A 16,972-nucleotide genomic window follows, 5' to 3' on the forward strand; every position below is an offset into this window, starting at 1 on the left:
TTTTATCAGGAAAAAATTCAAGACACTGAGCAGATAAATAATAATAATAACAAATTCATGAATGAAAAACTCATGAGGTACAAAAAGTCTGGCAATGAGCTTTGAATCTATTTATACCTAAAACTGTATTTAAATAACTGGTGTTCTGAGTCACAAAAATGAAATATAATTGTCATCATGCTTAAAAAATTACATGATGTAAAGAATAATATTCTGATGATAATAGACTGGAACAAAAATCATATTTGTTCTCCAAATTAATAAAAAGGTAGGGAAAGAAGAAGATAGCCTAAACAGATCAATTAATCATCTTTCATCATTTTATTTCTAAGGTGACTTAACAAATATAAATGTAAACATATTATTAAAATGTATAATGTCAAACTGCTTGAGTATGGTAGGTGGCATTCTAAAGTGGCTCCCTATGGTTTCTACCTCCTGCTATTCATGACCTTATGTGTTGGTTGGACATAATGGCTTGACTCTAACAAAGGGTATGTGGCAAAATGATGGATTTCACTCCTGAAATTAAGCTATAAATGACTATTACTTCTGGTTTGCTTACACTGCTTCTCTGACTCTTCTACAGACTTTGATAATGTTGTGAGTGGCCCTATAGAAAGGCCTACATGGCAGGAACCTGAGGCTCCCGAGGGATCCTGAGGAACTAAATCCTGCCAATAACCAGATGGATGAGCTTGAAAGCAGATCCTCCCTCAAGTCTGGCCTTCAGCAGAGAAAAGATCTTAGTCCAGTCTTGACTATAGCTTTTGAACACCCTGAAGCAGAGGGCTCAGCTAAGCCATGCCCGGATTCCTGACCCACAGTAAGTACAAGGTAAAAAATGTGTGTTGTTTTAAGCTGCTAAGTTGTGAGGTGGTTCTTTACACAGCAATAGATAACATATACCGAGGAAGATAAAAATAATAAAATAAAACAAAAACAAACAAAATAGATCATAAAGCAAGAGAGAAAACAAAGAAACGATGAGGATTCAAAATACAAACAGACACAACAGATAAAGTTAAACATATCTAATTAAAATAATTTTAAAGGGGGTTAAAATAAACTTTTTTAAATGATTAAATTGACAGACAGTTTATAATCTCTATAATGGCAAAACATACTAATCACAGTAAAGTGATTATAGTATGAATCTTATGTATCAAATAATGTAGTATTAAAATACAAAATTCAAAACTTCAAGAAATAAAAGGAAAAAGTTTTAAAGAAGTGAGGAGATTTCAGCAATTTTTTTTTGTCATTCTTGAAAAATCAAAAAGAGAAAGAATATGATACATTTAGAGGATGTGAATAACATGACTTAAAAAGATTGATGATAATATCTGGTATATAATAGATTCTCAATAAATACTGATTAAAATCCTATAGCCTGCAAAAAAAATACTAATATTTTAGCTCCTCATGTAACATTTACAAAAAAATCTAATTCACAGGAAAAAAATTTAGACCATATGTACCAAACACTCAACAGGGATAATTCTAGGAATTATCACTTATTGGAATTATTGGAAATTCTCACTTTTTGTTACTAATTTCTGGTTGTTTTAATATTTTAACAGATACTTAGTTTTTCATAATAAATAGGATTTTACAATGTTGCATCTTCTTATCTCTAGAATTTTCTGGAATCATTCTATTATATTTCATTTCCGACAGGAAATACTGTTCCACCTTCCTTCCAAGAATAAACAGTTCATAGTTCTATCTTCTCTTGAATGTTATTCCATCAATTATCCCACCTGCTCTGAATTCTCATGTTTCAGCTTCTACTGGCTTCCTTACTTCACCTTACAAACATAGTTTGTTGTCTCCTGTTCCAAATTCTAGAGCACCCCTCACTTTAATGGCCCAGCTTCACTGACCCTTGCCAAAATTCTATACCGCATCCTCCATTGCTACAATTACAATCCACCTCTTGTAGATATACATTTTATTGGATCAATATTGTTTATATGCTTTTGTACTTACAGTAATTACCAGCTTGTTCCAAAATCCCAAGCTCCATCAAAAGGGTTAACTCCATCAAAAAGATCAGGGTCAAGGGTGGAGAATACTACATGCTCTGCAAAAGTCAGGTCCTCTCCTTGCAGAAGTCATGAGTGAGCACTGCCCAGACTGAGTCCTCCCTTCCCCAAGCCATCGACATTCCACCAACACAGATCAGAAGTCCATTTGAGTACCAGGCCTCTTCGCCTCCAATGCCAGAACCGGGGAACCCAAACATTCATCTCTATTCTCCACACTCACAGCCTCCCCCACCATTGTAATATTTCTTCACTCTGAAACTGACTTCAATATCCCCTGTATCCCTGTGTTTATGTCAGTCACCTCAAGAAGTCCCAGACACCCAGATCTCTCCCAAACTCTTGGCCTCTAATAATCTCTCTCCATCTTGCCGCCCTCCCCAACCCCTGGAATTCTTCCGCTGTGCCCTCTGGTATTCATGATTCCTCTCTCACTCTACTTTTCATGGCTGCCACTCTGGATCAGGCCATCGTATTTTTCGCCTGGATTATTGCAATAGCTTCTTGCCTATTCGCTTTTACCATTTGCTCTCTATGACCCATCGTGGATAGAGCAGCCAGAATAATCCTTTGAAAATTATTCCTGATCGTGTCACTTCTCTGCCTAAAACTCTCCAGCAGCTGCTCATTTCATGCAGCACGAAAGCCAAAGCTCTCGCAATGCCCTACAAGTCCCTTATCGCCTGTCCCAACCCAGTCTTAGTCCTGAATCCTTCCACTCCCTACTCTCTCCAGCCCAGCCACACATTAGCATCCTTGGTGTTTCTTGAAAACTTCAGGCACACACTCACCTTGAGGCCTATACCTAACTGTTCTCTCTTTCTGGAGTGTTCTTCTCTCAGAAATCCACCAGAAAATTCTCTTACCACTCCAGATCTTTCCTTGTATGTCACCTTCTCAATAAAGCTTACCCTGATCACAATATTTAACATTTCAACCCACACTCTCTCCTGCATCCCCAATATCCTTTATCTTGCTTTACTTTATATAATAAATCACTTTTGAATATACCAAAGAATTTACTTAATTTGTTTATTATTTAATGTCTGCCGCCCCATACTCACATTAGAGTGTAAGTTCCATAAAGGCAGTAAACTTCTTCTGTTTTATTTGTTGACATACCATACTAGAATGGTACCTAGCACATAACACCTAAATGATATTTATTGACTTACTGAATAAATGGTTCTCAGCCCTGTCAAAGCTAATGCCCTTTTAATAACAAAGTTGGGGCAATATTCTGTTTAACATTATGAAGGTACCTACACACATAATTTTTAAAAATTCAAAGCTATAGCCTTAACTATAACAGAGGACAAAGTAAATGCGTGATTCAACATGGAAATGCTCAGGCAAGTCAAGACTAAGAGACACAATAAAACAGTCAGATGCTTGCCTCCATCTTTAGAATTGCCATTAAATAGCCACAAAATGGACAGTATTAGTCATTAAAATTCCAAGAATATAATACCACATTCCAGGAAAATTTAGTATGTCTTCAACTGTGTGGAAAACACTTTGTTTATATGTAAAATAGATTCTAGGCTCAGGTAAATATGAACAGGTTTTCCATCTACATCAAGGAGCAGTGGGAGAGTCAAGTCATGCAGGATGCAGGACAACTCTTTCCCACACAAAACGGTCCTGAGCATTGCAAGATGTTTAGTGCCTTTGGCTGACCAACTGCATTCTAGTCGTTTCCCCTCTACAATCACTGGGACAAGCAAAATCACTCTGGTAAATTTCAAAACAACTCCTGGAGGCACTTCCATGTCAACAGACTCTTGATTTGTAAATCCAGTAGTCTCTATTCTGTTGTCATTGGCTACCTCCCTGTAGTGTGTGACCCATCCAGGAACTCCTCCTCACTCCACCTTGCCCCCTGGGTTGCCTGTCACTGCATTCTTGCAGCTTTCCCTCTCTGCTGCCCCGCCCCCAATTCCTGCCTGGTGTCACTGTGTAACTCCTTACCTCCCCCTGCCTATCTCTGCTGCCTTTCCTTTTTCCTCTCCATGTAATCTTCCACTACCTCTCCTAAGTAATTGACTCTCAAAGTTCCACGCTATACATGATATCCAAATCCATACTTCCAAATGCCACTTTGCCATTCATATACACAAAGCAGCGAGTTATACATGTCCAACACCAAACTAGTCATTTTCCTCCAAGCCATGTTATTCTGTCAGTTGTACCTATTTATGTGAATGACAACATCACCTACTTAATTTAAAAATGACAACCATCTTTGATTCTCTAGTCCTCTTTCCCCACACCCAGTTGATTGCAGTGCTCTGTCCATGTTTCCCTCTGAAGTGTCTCTTAACTGCTTCCTTTCTACCTCTGTACTTCAAGCTATCATTACCAAGAACTTAGAAAATTGTCATAGCTTCCTAACTGGTACTTTTACTTCAATATATCTTTTGATGCTTCCACAAAAGGAGTTTCTGCAGATAATAATAGTATAAATAAGTGATACTATTTATACTTAATATAGTGCCTGGCATATAATAAGTATAAATAATATTTACACACTATAATAATATTAATATATTTTAAATTTTAAATGAACAATATTTGAATTTTAAATATTAATAATATTAATATATTTTAATTTAAATAATTAATTGTATTATTTAATTAATAATTGTTAATAATAATTACACTATATAAAGTGCTTTCCATATCCTTTATTTCACACAGCCACATCATAAAGTGGGAACTATTATTTAAATCTTAAAGGTGAGGTTTGGGAGTTTAAATAACTTACCTAAGATCACAGAGGTAGCTCTGAAGTGACAACACCAGGATTCCAGGTCCATCTGGCTTCTAAAACTTGTTTCTTTTGGCTTTAAAAATACACACACAACTTCTCCTATGGCCTCTAGACTAATTACAATGTTCTATTCAGCCTCTGTCCCTATCCCACCTGCCTTTTCCTTCCCACTCTATTCCTCCAGTCCACAGGTTCTTCTTTTGGTTTTACTTACATCCTTATTTCACAAGGACCTATTCCTCAGCTATTTCAAGGAAGTCCTTCAGAGCAGGCTCCTCTTCTTTCACTTCCCCACCATATCTGTCTGCAGCTCCTCCCTCCCTCCCCCCAAGAGAGGGTTCTGGAAGGAAATGGACAGTGTGAGTGGCTCCAACCTTGGCAGGTGCTAACATAAAAAAAAAAAAGCCCTGCATATTGAGTTTTTCTCTGCCTCCTTGTTGCTTTATGGTTCTCATATAATAAATCAGACACCGTAGAGTGTTCTATAAATGTAAGGTGCAATGATTTGCCCTCCTTTTGCATACCCAGGGCTTCAACTCAGTTCTCTGTGAGCAACAGAATCGGTGTTTCTAGCAGGAATGCCACGTGTGTACTGGGGGTGAAAGAATAAGTAAGGCCCTGAATAACAAACTTGGCCTGGGAAACCGCTTTCTCATTACTGCCAAAACCCACTGAAAAAAAAGCGTGGTTTTCGTCTGAAACTCCCCAGTGTAAAAGTCTTTCTAGGAGTGTTCCCCTCCCCCCAGTCCGTGGAGGATTTAAGTTTTTAATACTGTCCTCCCTTCCATTCACAAGGCCCCTTCTCCAGGCCATTCCCATCACTTCACTCCCTGGCCTTCCAGGTTCCTGCCGCCCGGCTATCGACCCCCAACCCCGCCCCGCCAGCCCGGGGAGGACTACAAGTCCCGGCGTGCCGCGCGCGCCCCGCCGGCAGTACTGGGGCTGGGTGCCCAGTGTCCGTTGAGCTCTGCGCTGGGTAGACCCTCCCGGCACCGGCCATGCGGAGAGGTGAGTGATACACTAGTGCTGCGAGTGCTGTGGGAACGCTCCCACCCTCTCCCTTCTCCGGGGTGAAAGTAAACGAAGAAAATCCCAATAAAAACCCTCCCTCGTCTCTGCTGTGTGTCTGGTGCCTCTTCAGCTTGTTGCACCTACGAGCGTGTCGCCCAGGAGTGGAACTGGGGGCAGAAGCGTGCCCGGCCAGCGGAGGCTGCCGAGTAGAGTTCGAGGGATGGAGCCGGGTGGTGGCGTGGCTCGGCTGGGACCACACTCCCTTTCCAAAGACAGGCTGCCCCGGGGTCCCCCAAACTCAAAACAAACCGTTTCTTCTTGAAAGTCTTGGCCAGAAACTTTTCCCTCTGTCGCCGGTGCCACAAGCGACTCATTTGGCTTTCGGACGGCGCCGCAAGTCCAGGAGGCTTTCTCCTGTCCTCTCCTGTCCTGCACCCAGCGCCCCTTCTCCAGGCCACTCCTCACTTTCCCTTGAATCGCGTTTGGGGACCGTTGAACTCTCCCATGCCCTGGGGAGACTTATCGAGATTTGTTCAGCAGCCAAATGGACCCAGGTCTGCACTGTAGTGTGGGCTGGACACTCTTGGGGGCCCATCCGGCGGGAAGCAGGGGCGATGGCACCTGTGGAATGGCACTGGCTTTCTGGGCAAGGCTGCTCACTCTGGGGGATAGCTCCTGATCAGTAAAAGAAGCGTAAGGGAGGCTCCCCGTTTCAGTCCCTTTCTGATCCATCCCCCTGCCCCGTCTGAACCCATTCCCAAATGTGTTCAGAAGTTCTGCTCCAGAATCCCAACACGAGGACCAACGAATGGTATTTTAGCACTGTCTGTAATAGCCCGGATCAGAGGGTCTTGTTTGTTTGCATCTCTCACACCCTATACTAACATACACACACCATGGACACTACACATTCTGCAAACACATATATACATTACACACACCACAAACAGGTGCAACAGTCACACACAGTGCACATAGCATAAAATTGCACTCATCACACACATTGCACACACATCCGAGAGGGGACCCAAGAACCAGAATTTATGAAAAAATTGTGAATTTATTCTTACATGTTTAAACTTCAGTCACCTTCAAAGTACTCTCCATTTGATGCAGTACACCTATGGAGACTTTTTCCCAGTGCCCAAAATAGTTTTTGAGTTCTTCAATTTTGATGCCTCTTAGTGCTTTTGCCATTTTTTATTTCACCTCTTCCACATCAGCAAAGTGTTTAGCTTTGAGGACTTTTTTTCTTCTGGGGAAATAAAAAAAGGCACTCTGACCCTGTGAATAGGTAGGGTGGGGCATGGGAGTCATGCTGTTTTTGGTCAAAAACTACTAAACATAGCACAGTGTGGACAGGTATGCTCATAAATCACCCATCATGAACTGGGCAACATCTTGAAAGAGTCTTCAAAAAAGAATTGCTGAAGCCACACGCAGCCTCTCACAACAACACCAGCTGGTACACTGATATAGATGGGTTCCTAGAATATGAACCTAGCTGGGGAAGCCTGTACTACAAGGGGACTGCCCTCCAGAGGATAATTCCATGTTTTTTGTTTTTTGTTTGGTCCCCACCTTGTGCATTACACCATTTATGCTATATACCATGAACACCATACACACTACATACTTATCATATTTATTAGCAGAAAAGAAGGTTAATATTAGTTCATTGAAGGGAGTGGAGAGGAAGTGGGTGAGCACTAGTATATATACTTATACCCACAAATGTCATTTTATTCTAAAGTTAGAAACTAGCTCATGCATGAAACCTCCTAGTGTCAGAATTTAGAATGCTTTTGTGGCTCATTATTTGTGAAATGGGATTATTTCCTACACCTGCATAAACCCTTACTCTCATCTCAGGCAAACTTTGATCACAGCAGGCAAGAGAGGAAGGGATGTTCTTTTCTATATGTAGGAAGAAATTCTTGGAGAATCTTCACAGAATCCTTCTTCCCGTGATTGTGTCTAAGGAAGACTTGGGTGTGACCACATTTTCATTGCCCCTCCCTTCAAGAGTAGAGTTGAATCTGATTTTGCTCTGAAGGGTGGCAGGATGGTACTGTTAAGCCACCTTCCTCGCCCTCAGGACTCACAGCCCTCCCCTGTTCCATTTGAGTTTAGCTGAAGAACAGTTCATTTCAGATCAGTTCCAAAACCATTATAAAATCTGTTGGTGAAAGAGCTCTCTGTCTCCAGAGGAGTTTATCATTTTGATCATCAATGGTAAAAAAACCCACCTATTTGACCCTTGCTCAGTAAATTGTGCTTAAAAACATATGAGCACTTAGAAGTGTTCCATACGTTATTGCTTGCTTTTTCAAGGGGGCAATGGCAAAGATGGCCAGAGAGAAATCTTTCTCAGCAATGATTTTTTCAAGAAGTTCAAAATTTCTAACATCATTCCTGGAATAAGTAAGAGTAAAAAATAAATTCAGTTTGTAAATTTAGATCATAGTCCTGATCTTGTGACGTTAAAAAATTCTAAGGAAAAAGGTGACTCACAGATTTCTCCTCAATTCTGCCTGAAATCTAAACAGCATTCCAGCAGCAGATGACTTTTTCTAGGATCCTCCTTGGAAACCTGTATTCTCTGTCCTATCTTGAGTGGTTTTGCTCCCGTCTTGGCCTACAAGTGTCCAACTGTTGGCAACTATGTGATTCATGTGTTTGCAGCATGTTTGTGGTTTGGGAATGTTTGTCTCCAGCCTTGTTCCCAGCCAAGCAAGAACTGTGAGACTGATCAGGGTAACTTTACCGAAAGACCATACCCAATCTCCACTCCACCTCCCAATTTCTTGAAAATTTGGATTTAAGATGGTGAAGATACAATGAATTTGAGGGTTGGTATAACATCTTCTTTTTCATATGTAACTAATAGAATACCAGGTGCTCATAGATAATAAGTGTGAATTGAATGTATATAATTATGCTTTTTCAGTGAAACTGGAATAAACAGTTAAAATTAAACCTCCCAGAACTAATTGTTTTGGAGAGTAAGGTTTGCTTCATTTTTAATTTTTGCTAACTTCATCTGGTAGGATGAATACCAAAATAAAAGAATGTGGGTGTTCTCTAGAGATCTGGTCATCTGCTTTGCATCCTTTGAAATATGTTATTTCCTACGTAATGAAGTAAAAGGATTTTCTGTTGGGCATTGCATTCCTTTTCCTCACAAAGAGATCACTTAAAAGCCAGCCCTGGGAACTTTGTATACAAGTCTCTATTAGGAAAAAAGAGAAACGCGGGAATGCAGCTTCTGCGTGTTCACTGGATATAGTGCATAAACACTAGGTTCTTTCTCTTCTTTTCTCTTCTATTTTTTCTCCCACTGGGGAGAAAAAGAGTTTGAAACATGACATTCATGTTCAGAACAATAGCAAACACTTGTCATGCAGCAACAATGAAGGGGGGGGGCAAAAATAAGCTATAGATATACAGCTTGTTTTTCTAGGTACAGAGGAGGTGTAGGGAGAATTGTGCAGTTCTTGTACTCGGGATTCATTCACTTCCACTAATTGGGCTGAAGGTAGTTTGCAAAAGTGAACGGGCACACTGTAGCTTTAAAAAGTCAGCCATGAACCAGAAGGCAGTTGGTGCAGCTTGTGTGTGATTCCTAACGTCATGTTGGCTCAGAGCCAGCCTGGTTTTATTTCACTGTGTCAAATTGTACCTCCTTATTGAATTCCTTTGCCAGCCTACTTTGTGAAAGAAAACATTGGGGTTTCTTTGGCTGTTCTTGATAAGCCTATAAAAAATGACATGTTTTAGTTGCTTCTAGGTAGGTTTTCTTTTTACTCTTCCACAAAAAAAAAAAGAGAAAATAATAATAATAAGACAATGTAGTGTGGTGTTAGAGAGTATCATTGTGAGTGTTTTGTTTTGTTTTGTTTTCTGAGATGCTTAGAAAATGGTGAATATGTGAACAGTTTCCAACTGAAGTGAAATCATTCTTTTGGCATGGAGCAGCAGCACTATCTTCTGTCTCCTCTGTGACGGTGTGTGAATGTATGTTAATGCCTATATGTATATGCAATGTTGGGTTTCTCTCTGAATGCTCTAAGTGCTTTGGCAACTGAAGTTTGTGTGTGTGTGTGTGTGTGTGTGTGGAGTGAAGATTATCCCACACTTACAGTATTATTTGTTAATCATCTACTTCTCTAACAGTGATAAAATCTTGTGAATATACTAAATGGTGCACTTGTCATGTCAGAGTAATCCCTAGAGAAGGGGTGCCGAAGTATAAAGTGATTTGAGAGGAAATGTATTTAATTTATGGCTTCAGCTGTAGAAGAGTAAGCACGTTTCAGAACTAGTTTTTTTTAAAGCAGTTTTGTTCATAGCTTTTTCATCTTGCTAATTGCATATTAGTTGCGGAGGGTTTTTATTTTTTCACAGTGCTCATCCTACTAAACAAAAAGACAAAGTGATGGATGCTATTATATCTCCTTGAATGTTCTGGTGATTTTTACATAAATCTAATTAGCTGCCTACCCTCTCTTACACACATCCTAGCACCACCTTTTCGTGCTAAAGGCTATCTGACATTTTTGTGAGCTTCCAGCGTTATCAAAGCGTGGCCATCTCACGGGTTTGTGAGGCTTTCACTGAGAGTGTGTGAGGTAGGGGGATACTTGCTAACAAAAGCTTGAAGTGCTCTTTGGCATTGTTGCGAAAAAAATATAGAAAGAGAGGGAGTGAACAAAAAAACCCCAACCAAATGCAATAAGAAAAAAGAAATCACAGCCCATGGTGGAAAGGGGCAGGAAAAGGGGGATTGTTTTTCTCCACTTTGCCTCAATTTGTGAGTTGCAATGTCTTAAGTGAGAGCTTGCACCCAGAGGAAGCTGTGCCAGTTCACACAGAACTTGTTTTGAACAAGGATTCAATTTCATTTGCAAATGCTTATTGTCAAGGCAGGGAGTGCCAGTACAGAGGAAAGCACCCCTATCCGTCTCCTCCAGTTCTTTAGGTTTAATCACATCTCTCCAATCGCTGAGGGAACTGGAGATTTAAACAAACATACGTGAACTGGTGTGAAGCTGTAAAAGGAACCATTATGTTTCCGATCAGAATATATATTCGTCTCTCACTTTCTAAGAATTAAACACAAGCTTTTCTCCCTTATTAATTAGTTGCTGAAGTAAAGGAACCCTGCAGCCTTCCCATGCTATCTGTTGACATGGAAAACAAGGAAAATGGCTCTGTCGGTGTAAAAAAGTAAGTGAAACTGGCTTGTGAGTTCTGCTTCTGCAAACAGAAAGACTTGGTTTCTATTTTTATACTTCTTGCTTATCTACTACAAGGCACTGTTTGGGCTCGTCTTGTCCTGGTTGGTCTGCACTGGCCGCCAGCCTCCTTTCTCACCCTTAACCTCAGTTGCCTTTTTCCATATTCTGTTTCTAAGACTGATGACTCAGACATCAAACTATGCAAAAAGGGTTAGTGGATCAAGCTTTGGAACAGAGATGGTTCAGGATTTCAGCCCTGCATTCTCTGTATGAAAACAAACAAACAAACAAACATGGAGCAGACATACTCTGCCTTCCAAGTCCATAGGCTACAAGGGGGGCAGAAAAGAGAGTTCAAGTCTTTTTAAATAAAATCACCTCTCTCAAAACTGAGAACTACAATGAAGGAAGGAAAAAAAAAGCTTCACTGAGGATACTAAGTTTTAACAACTTTCCTGTGCTAATTTTATGAACTTTTCTTTGAATGTGGAAGATTTCAGTATATACCATAGCATTCTATTTGAATGTCTGTTCTCACATTTGAAATTTCTAGTTGTATTTATTGTGAGTTATATGCTTGTTGTTTTTTAAATAGGAAAATTCAGTCACATTATGTAGCACATTCTGAAGCAGAACAAAAAGTTAACTCACTAAGATATCTGTGAGTATCTGAAAAAATTGTATATTCTCATTTAGGAGTTACATTGAAGCTAATAACCACTTTGATTACAAGGATAAAGTTCCAAAGGGATATTATCTGCTTCATTTATTTCCATGTCATTTCTTTTAAAATTGTCTTCAACTTGAGCTTTGGAGGGAGCTCATTACATGCAGTCCATGGAAGCTGTGATGTCTGAGTGAGGAAACACTGTGCTATCTGTGTTTATAAATAGAAGCTATATTGTCCATTACAGTTACGTTAAACTTAATAAAGTCTGCTTTTTAGAATTCTCAGGTAATTTATGTGAGTGCCATGATGCCATCCTTATTCCCAGTCTTGAAATTCGGAGTAGGTGGATGTAGGAGAAATGAAAGAAACAGCTCGTTTGTGCATGTGTTGCGGCGGTGCTGTGCAATGGAACTTGAGCACTGATGGCAAAGTCCTGTTCTGTGCTGTCCAGAACGGTAGCCGCTAGCCACGTGTAGCTGTTAAAAACTTGAAATGTGACTAGGGTAACTGATGAACTGAACTTTTAATTTTATTCAATTTTAATCAATTTAAGAGTTAACAGCTTTATTGAAATATAATTGCATATAATAAACTACATGTGTTTAAAGTATGAAATTTGAAAGGTTTTGACATCTGTATATACCCATGAAACCACTACAATTAAGATAATGAATATACCCATCATCCCCAAAGTTTCCTCATAATCCTTCCTATTCTCCACCACCCACCCCTTCACCCTTCCCTGCCTATGTATTCTCAGGTAACCACTTATATGTTACTATAGATTAGTTTGCTTCTTCTACAATTTTACACAAATGGAATTATTCAGAAAGTACTTTTTTTTTCCAATGGGTAGGGGGTCTAGTTTCATTCACCCAGAATGATTAATGTGGGATTCATTCATGTCGTAGTAAGTACTGATAGTTCATTACTTTTTATTGCTGAGTAATATTTCATTGTATGGATATATAATAATTTGTTCACTGTTTGTCCATCCACTTGTTGGTAGACATTTGGGTTGTTTACATTTTTTAGGTATTAGAAATAAAGCTGCTTTGACCATTTGTGTACAGGTCTATGTGTGGACATATGCTTTTATTTCTCTTGGATAAATATTTAGGAATGGGATGACTGGGCTGTATGGTAGGTGTATGTTTAATGTTTTAAGACACTGCCAAACTATTTTCCAAACTGGTTGTCCTATTTTACATTTCCACCAGCAGTGTGTGAGCATTCCAGTTCTATATAGTCATGAACATGATTTGAAAATAGTTTCTTGTACTATGTGATTTGTGTTTTCATTTTCTCTTTGTGTCTTTTAAAGTGTAGATTTTCATTTTGATGAAGTCCAGTTTATCAATTTTTAAATTATATTGATAGTGTTTTTAGTGTCATATCTAAGAAATATTTGCCTAACCCAATGTCACAATTTTCTCTTATGATTTCTTAGATTCAGGCCTATGACTTTTTTAGTTAATTTTTGTGTATAGTGTGAGATGAAGATAACAGCATTTATGTTTATGGTGGTGGTTGTTCTTTTGCCTGTGGATATCCAGTTTTTCTAGCATTTGTTGTTTGTTGAAAAATTGATTGATTATATCTGTGTGAATCTATTCCTGGAGTCACTATTGTATTCCATTGATAATTTTGTATATATTCATGTCAATACAACACTATTTTGATACCTATAGCTTTATAATAGATCTTACCATCAGTTTGTGCTATCCATCCAACTTTGTTCTTTCTCAAACTTGTTTTGCCTCTCCTAGGCCCTTGGCATTTTCATATGAACTTTAGAATCAGGTTGTCAGTTTCCACAGAAAAAATGCCTACTGGTGATTTGATTGTCATTGCATTGAAGTATATAGATCAGTTGAGGGAGAACTAACATTTTTAACAACATGGTATTTTCCAATTCATTAACACAGCATTTTTCTCCATTTCCTTAGGTCTTCTTTAATTCCTCTGAGCACTGTTTTGTTGTTTTCAGTGTGTAGGTTTTGTGCGCCTCTACATACTTCATATTTTTATTCTGTGATAAATGGTGTTGCTTTTTAAATTTTAATTTTTAATTGCTTGTTGCTACTCTCTAGAAACACAGTGGATTCTTTTACATCTACCTGGTATCCTACAACCTTGCTAAACTCACTTAAAACTTATAGTAGATTTTTGGTATTTAACATAGACAATTATGTTCTATGAGTAAAGACAGTTTTACTGCTTCCTTACCAATGTGGATGCCTTTTATATCTTTTTCCTACCTTATGACACAGAATAAGACCTCCAATGAAAAGCTGAATAGAAGTGGTGAGATTAGACATCCTAGTTTTATTCCTGATCTAAAGAGAAAACATTTCATCTTTTTCTTATCTTTCTTCTTCTGTATATAATGTCTATTTTTTCCTGTCTGCTTTTACTTTTCCTCTATCATTGATTTTTAAGCAGCTTGATTATGAGATTTGGTGTAGTTTTCTTCATCTTTCTGGTGTTTGAAATAGATTTTGGTTTTCTTTTTTTGTTTTTGGATCTGTGGCTTAGTTTTCATGAAATTTGAAATTTTTTCAACCATTATTTTTCCATTTTTTTTTGGTTTCCCCTCACTTCTCCTTTGGGGACTTCCATTATAGGGATACTTGACCACTCAGTATTGTCCTACAATTTACTAATGCCTATTAATTTTTTTGTCTTGTATCTCTGTACTTCACTTTGAATAGTTTCTTTTGCTTTCCTTCAAGTTCACTATTTTTTTTTCTGAAATGTATAATCTCTTGTTAACCCAATATATTTTTCACTTCAGACAATGTAGTTTCCCTCTCTAGAGTGAAACTTGGATTATTTTTTTAATATTTTCCATGTCTCTACTTAACATATTCGGTCTTCTCTCTAGCTTCTGAACAGATGAAATACAGTCATAATAAAATTTTCAATGTGCTTGTCTACTAATTCTGTCATTTCTCAATCAGTTTCAGCTGACTGATTATTCTTTTCATTATGTGTTTTATCTTTCTGCTTTGCACACCTGGTAATTTTTGTTATTCAGACTACATTAAATTACACTTGACATCAATAGTACATTAGTTTCAGGTGCACAACATAGTGATTCAGCATTTGTTTACCTTACAATGTGATCACCACACTAAGTCTAGTAATCATCTGTCACCATACTAACTTATTATAATATTATTGACTGTATTCCCAGTGCTGTGTGCTACATCTCCATGGCTTATTTATTTTATAACTGGAAGTTTATACTTCTTATTCCCCTTCACCTTTTTCACCCATCCCTTTGCACTTCTCCCTGCTGGCAACCATCAGTTTGTAATGTTTCTGTGACTCTGGTTTTGTTTTGTTTGTTTTATTCTTTTAGATTCCACATGTAAATGAAATTGTATGGTATTTATTTTTCTCTGACTTATTTCACTTAGCATAATACCTTTAGGTCCATCTATGTTGTTTCAAATAGCAAGGTTTCATTATTTTTTATTGCTGAGTAATATTCCATCATATATAAATATATATCATATCTTTATCCATTCGGCTGTCTGTAGATACCTAGGTAGCTTCTAAATTTTGGTTATTGTAAGTAATTCTGCAACGAACATATGGATTCATATACAGGTTCCAGCAGAAGTAACGCCATTGAGTGTGGTTGACAGGGTATGTGAATGTCTCACATGAGGTGGACAACAATTTGAACATTTCCCCTAAAATGGCGTATGGTATGCTGGAGTGTGATATTGTTATGTTCCAGAATTACATGCTTATGATTTTGTATTAAAAGATTTTTATGTAATAAAAAGGGGCACTCTTTGTGCTGGACCCTGTATATTATCGAATTAGTGCTTCATTATTTTCTTTAGCTAAATACCTAGAAGTAGAATTGCTGGGACACGTGCTAGTAATTTTTAATTTTTTGAGGAATCTCCATACTTTTTCCATAGTGGAGTGCCTGGTAATTTTTTTGAATATTAGTATTGTGAATTTTACCTCATTAGGTGCTGGATGTTTTTGTATTCCTATAAATATTTTTGATCTTTGTCCTGGGATGTGCTTACATTACTTGGGAACAAGTAATTTGATTTTGTTAAGTCTTGCTTTTAAGAATAGTTTAGGCTAAGGGTATTTCCCCCCTTTTATTGAGGTAAGCCTTGTCTTTCCACTCTAACCAATGCTCCTGGATTATGAGGTTTTCCTCTCTGCACAGGAAAACAGGCACTATTCCCATTCCTGCATTATCTCCAAGGATTGTTCTACTTCCTTTGAATAGTTTTTCTCCAGCCTCAATTACTTTGCTTGTGTGTGATAATCAGTACTGTGTTAAGTACTTGAGATCTTCAGATCACCACAGTTCTCTCTGTGTAGCTTTTTTTCCCTCTAGGACTCTGCGCTGTGCACGGCCTAAAATCTTTCTCCAGGTGGTAGCTGGGTAGCGTTTCCCTTGCTTGTTTCCCATCTCTGAGGGATCGTTTTTTTTATTGCCTATGTCCAACGACTTGAGTTCTATTCTTTCATATATTTTGTCTATTTTTTAGTTGTTTTAGGCAGAAGAATAAATCTGGCCCATGTTACTCCATGTTAGCCAGAAATAGAAGTTCCTGTTAATTTATATAGTCACAAGTGATTAGTGGTTAACCTATTGGACAGGGCAGAGTTAGGATTATAATGCAAAATCACCAAAGACTTAAAACAGAGTTTTAAGGTTATTTCTGAGAACCACCAAAATTGGGCTTACATTTTGCTTTCCATTTTGCTTTCTAGGTATGGAAAATACAGTTACTCTATTGAGAAGCGTGCTGTTACAAAGGGTCATTTCCCAAGAAGTCTTAAGATAATAGCCCTATTCACTGGCTCCATGCTTCTGATCAGAGCTTTCGTTTTACAAGGCTGCTATTTATGGAGTTCCTTCTGTGTGTCTAGCACTTTGTGTAAACCTTGTTAATTCTATTTTGAGGTGTGTTATTATTCCCATTTCATAGCTGAGAAAACCAAAGCTCCAGATGATTTCACAGCTACTAAGTGGTCAGGTGGGGTTTCAGATGTAAGGCTGCTGTGAAGCCCAGCTCCTTCCTTCTACGCTGCAGTGCCTGGGTCGTCAGAGTGGCTTTCTGTCGCCTCTACTGCAACAAGCATGGCTCCTGCTGCTATGAGGCTGTGGAAGCCCGTCTTTCATTTGTCTTAAAGATTTGTGGGTGGATGCAAACTTCTAATAATGTGACCACAATTTAACAAA

At 38.5% G+C, this 16,972-nt stretch overlaps 1 protein-coding gene and 1 long non-coding RNA gene across 3 annotated transcripts in view; one reads left to right on the forward strand and one right to left on the reverse strand.

Moving 5' to 3' along the window:
• Window positions 1–2,293: 2,293 nt before the first annotated feature.
• Window positions 2,294–5,681, reverse strand: LOC118500669. Its single transcript, XR_004903245.1, has 2 exons — window positions 5,036–5,681; window positions 2,294–3,762 (listed from the first exon to the last, which is right to left on the reverse strand). It is a non-coding gene; the product is annotated as an uncharacterized LOC118500669 (long non-coding RNA).
• Window positions 5,682–5,736: 55 nt separating this feature from the next.
• The window catches only part of SAMD13 (sterile alpha motif domain containing 13), a 52,526-nt gene continuing 41,290 nt past the window's right edge, over window positions 5,737–16,972 (forward strand). The window contains exons 1-2 of one of the 2 annotated variants that reach the window (XM_028511134.2): window positions 5,737–5,829; window positions 10,977–11,061. In XM_028511134.2, coding sequence (XP_028366935.1) covers window positions 5,820–5,829; window positions 10,977–11,061 — 95 coding nt within the window. In that variant the 5' untranslated portion in view covers window positions 5,737–5,819. Of the gene's footprint in view, window positions 5,830–9,426; window positions 9,623–10,976; window positions 11,062–16,972 lie in introns of those variants that run through there. The other variant, XM_028511133.2, reaches the window with a different exon arrangement.

Source organism: Phyllostomus discolor, chromosome 5 (genome assembly GCF_004126475.2).
Source record: "Phyllostomus discolor isolate MPI-MPIP mPhyDis1 chromosome 5, mPhyDis1.pri.v3, whole genome shotgun sequence".
In the NCBI taxonomy this organism is placed as follows: domain Eukaryota; kingdom Metazoa; phylum Chordata; class Mammalia; order Chiroptera; family Phyllostomidae; genus Phyllostomus; species Phyllostomus discolor.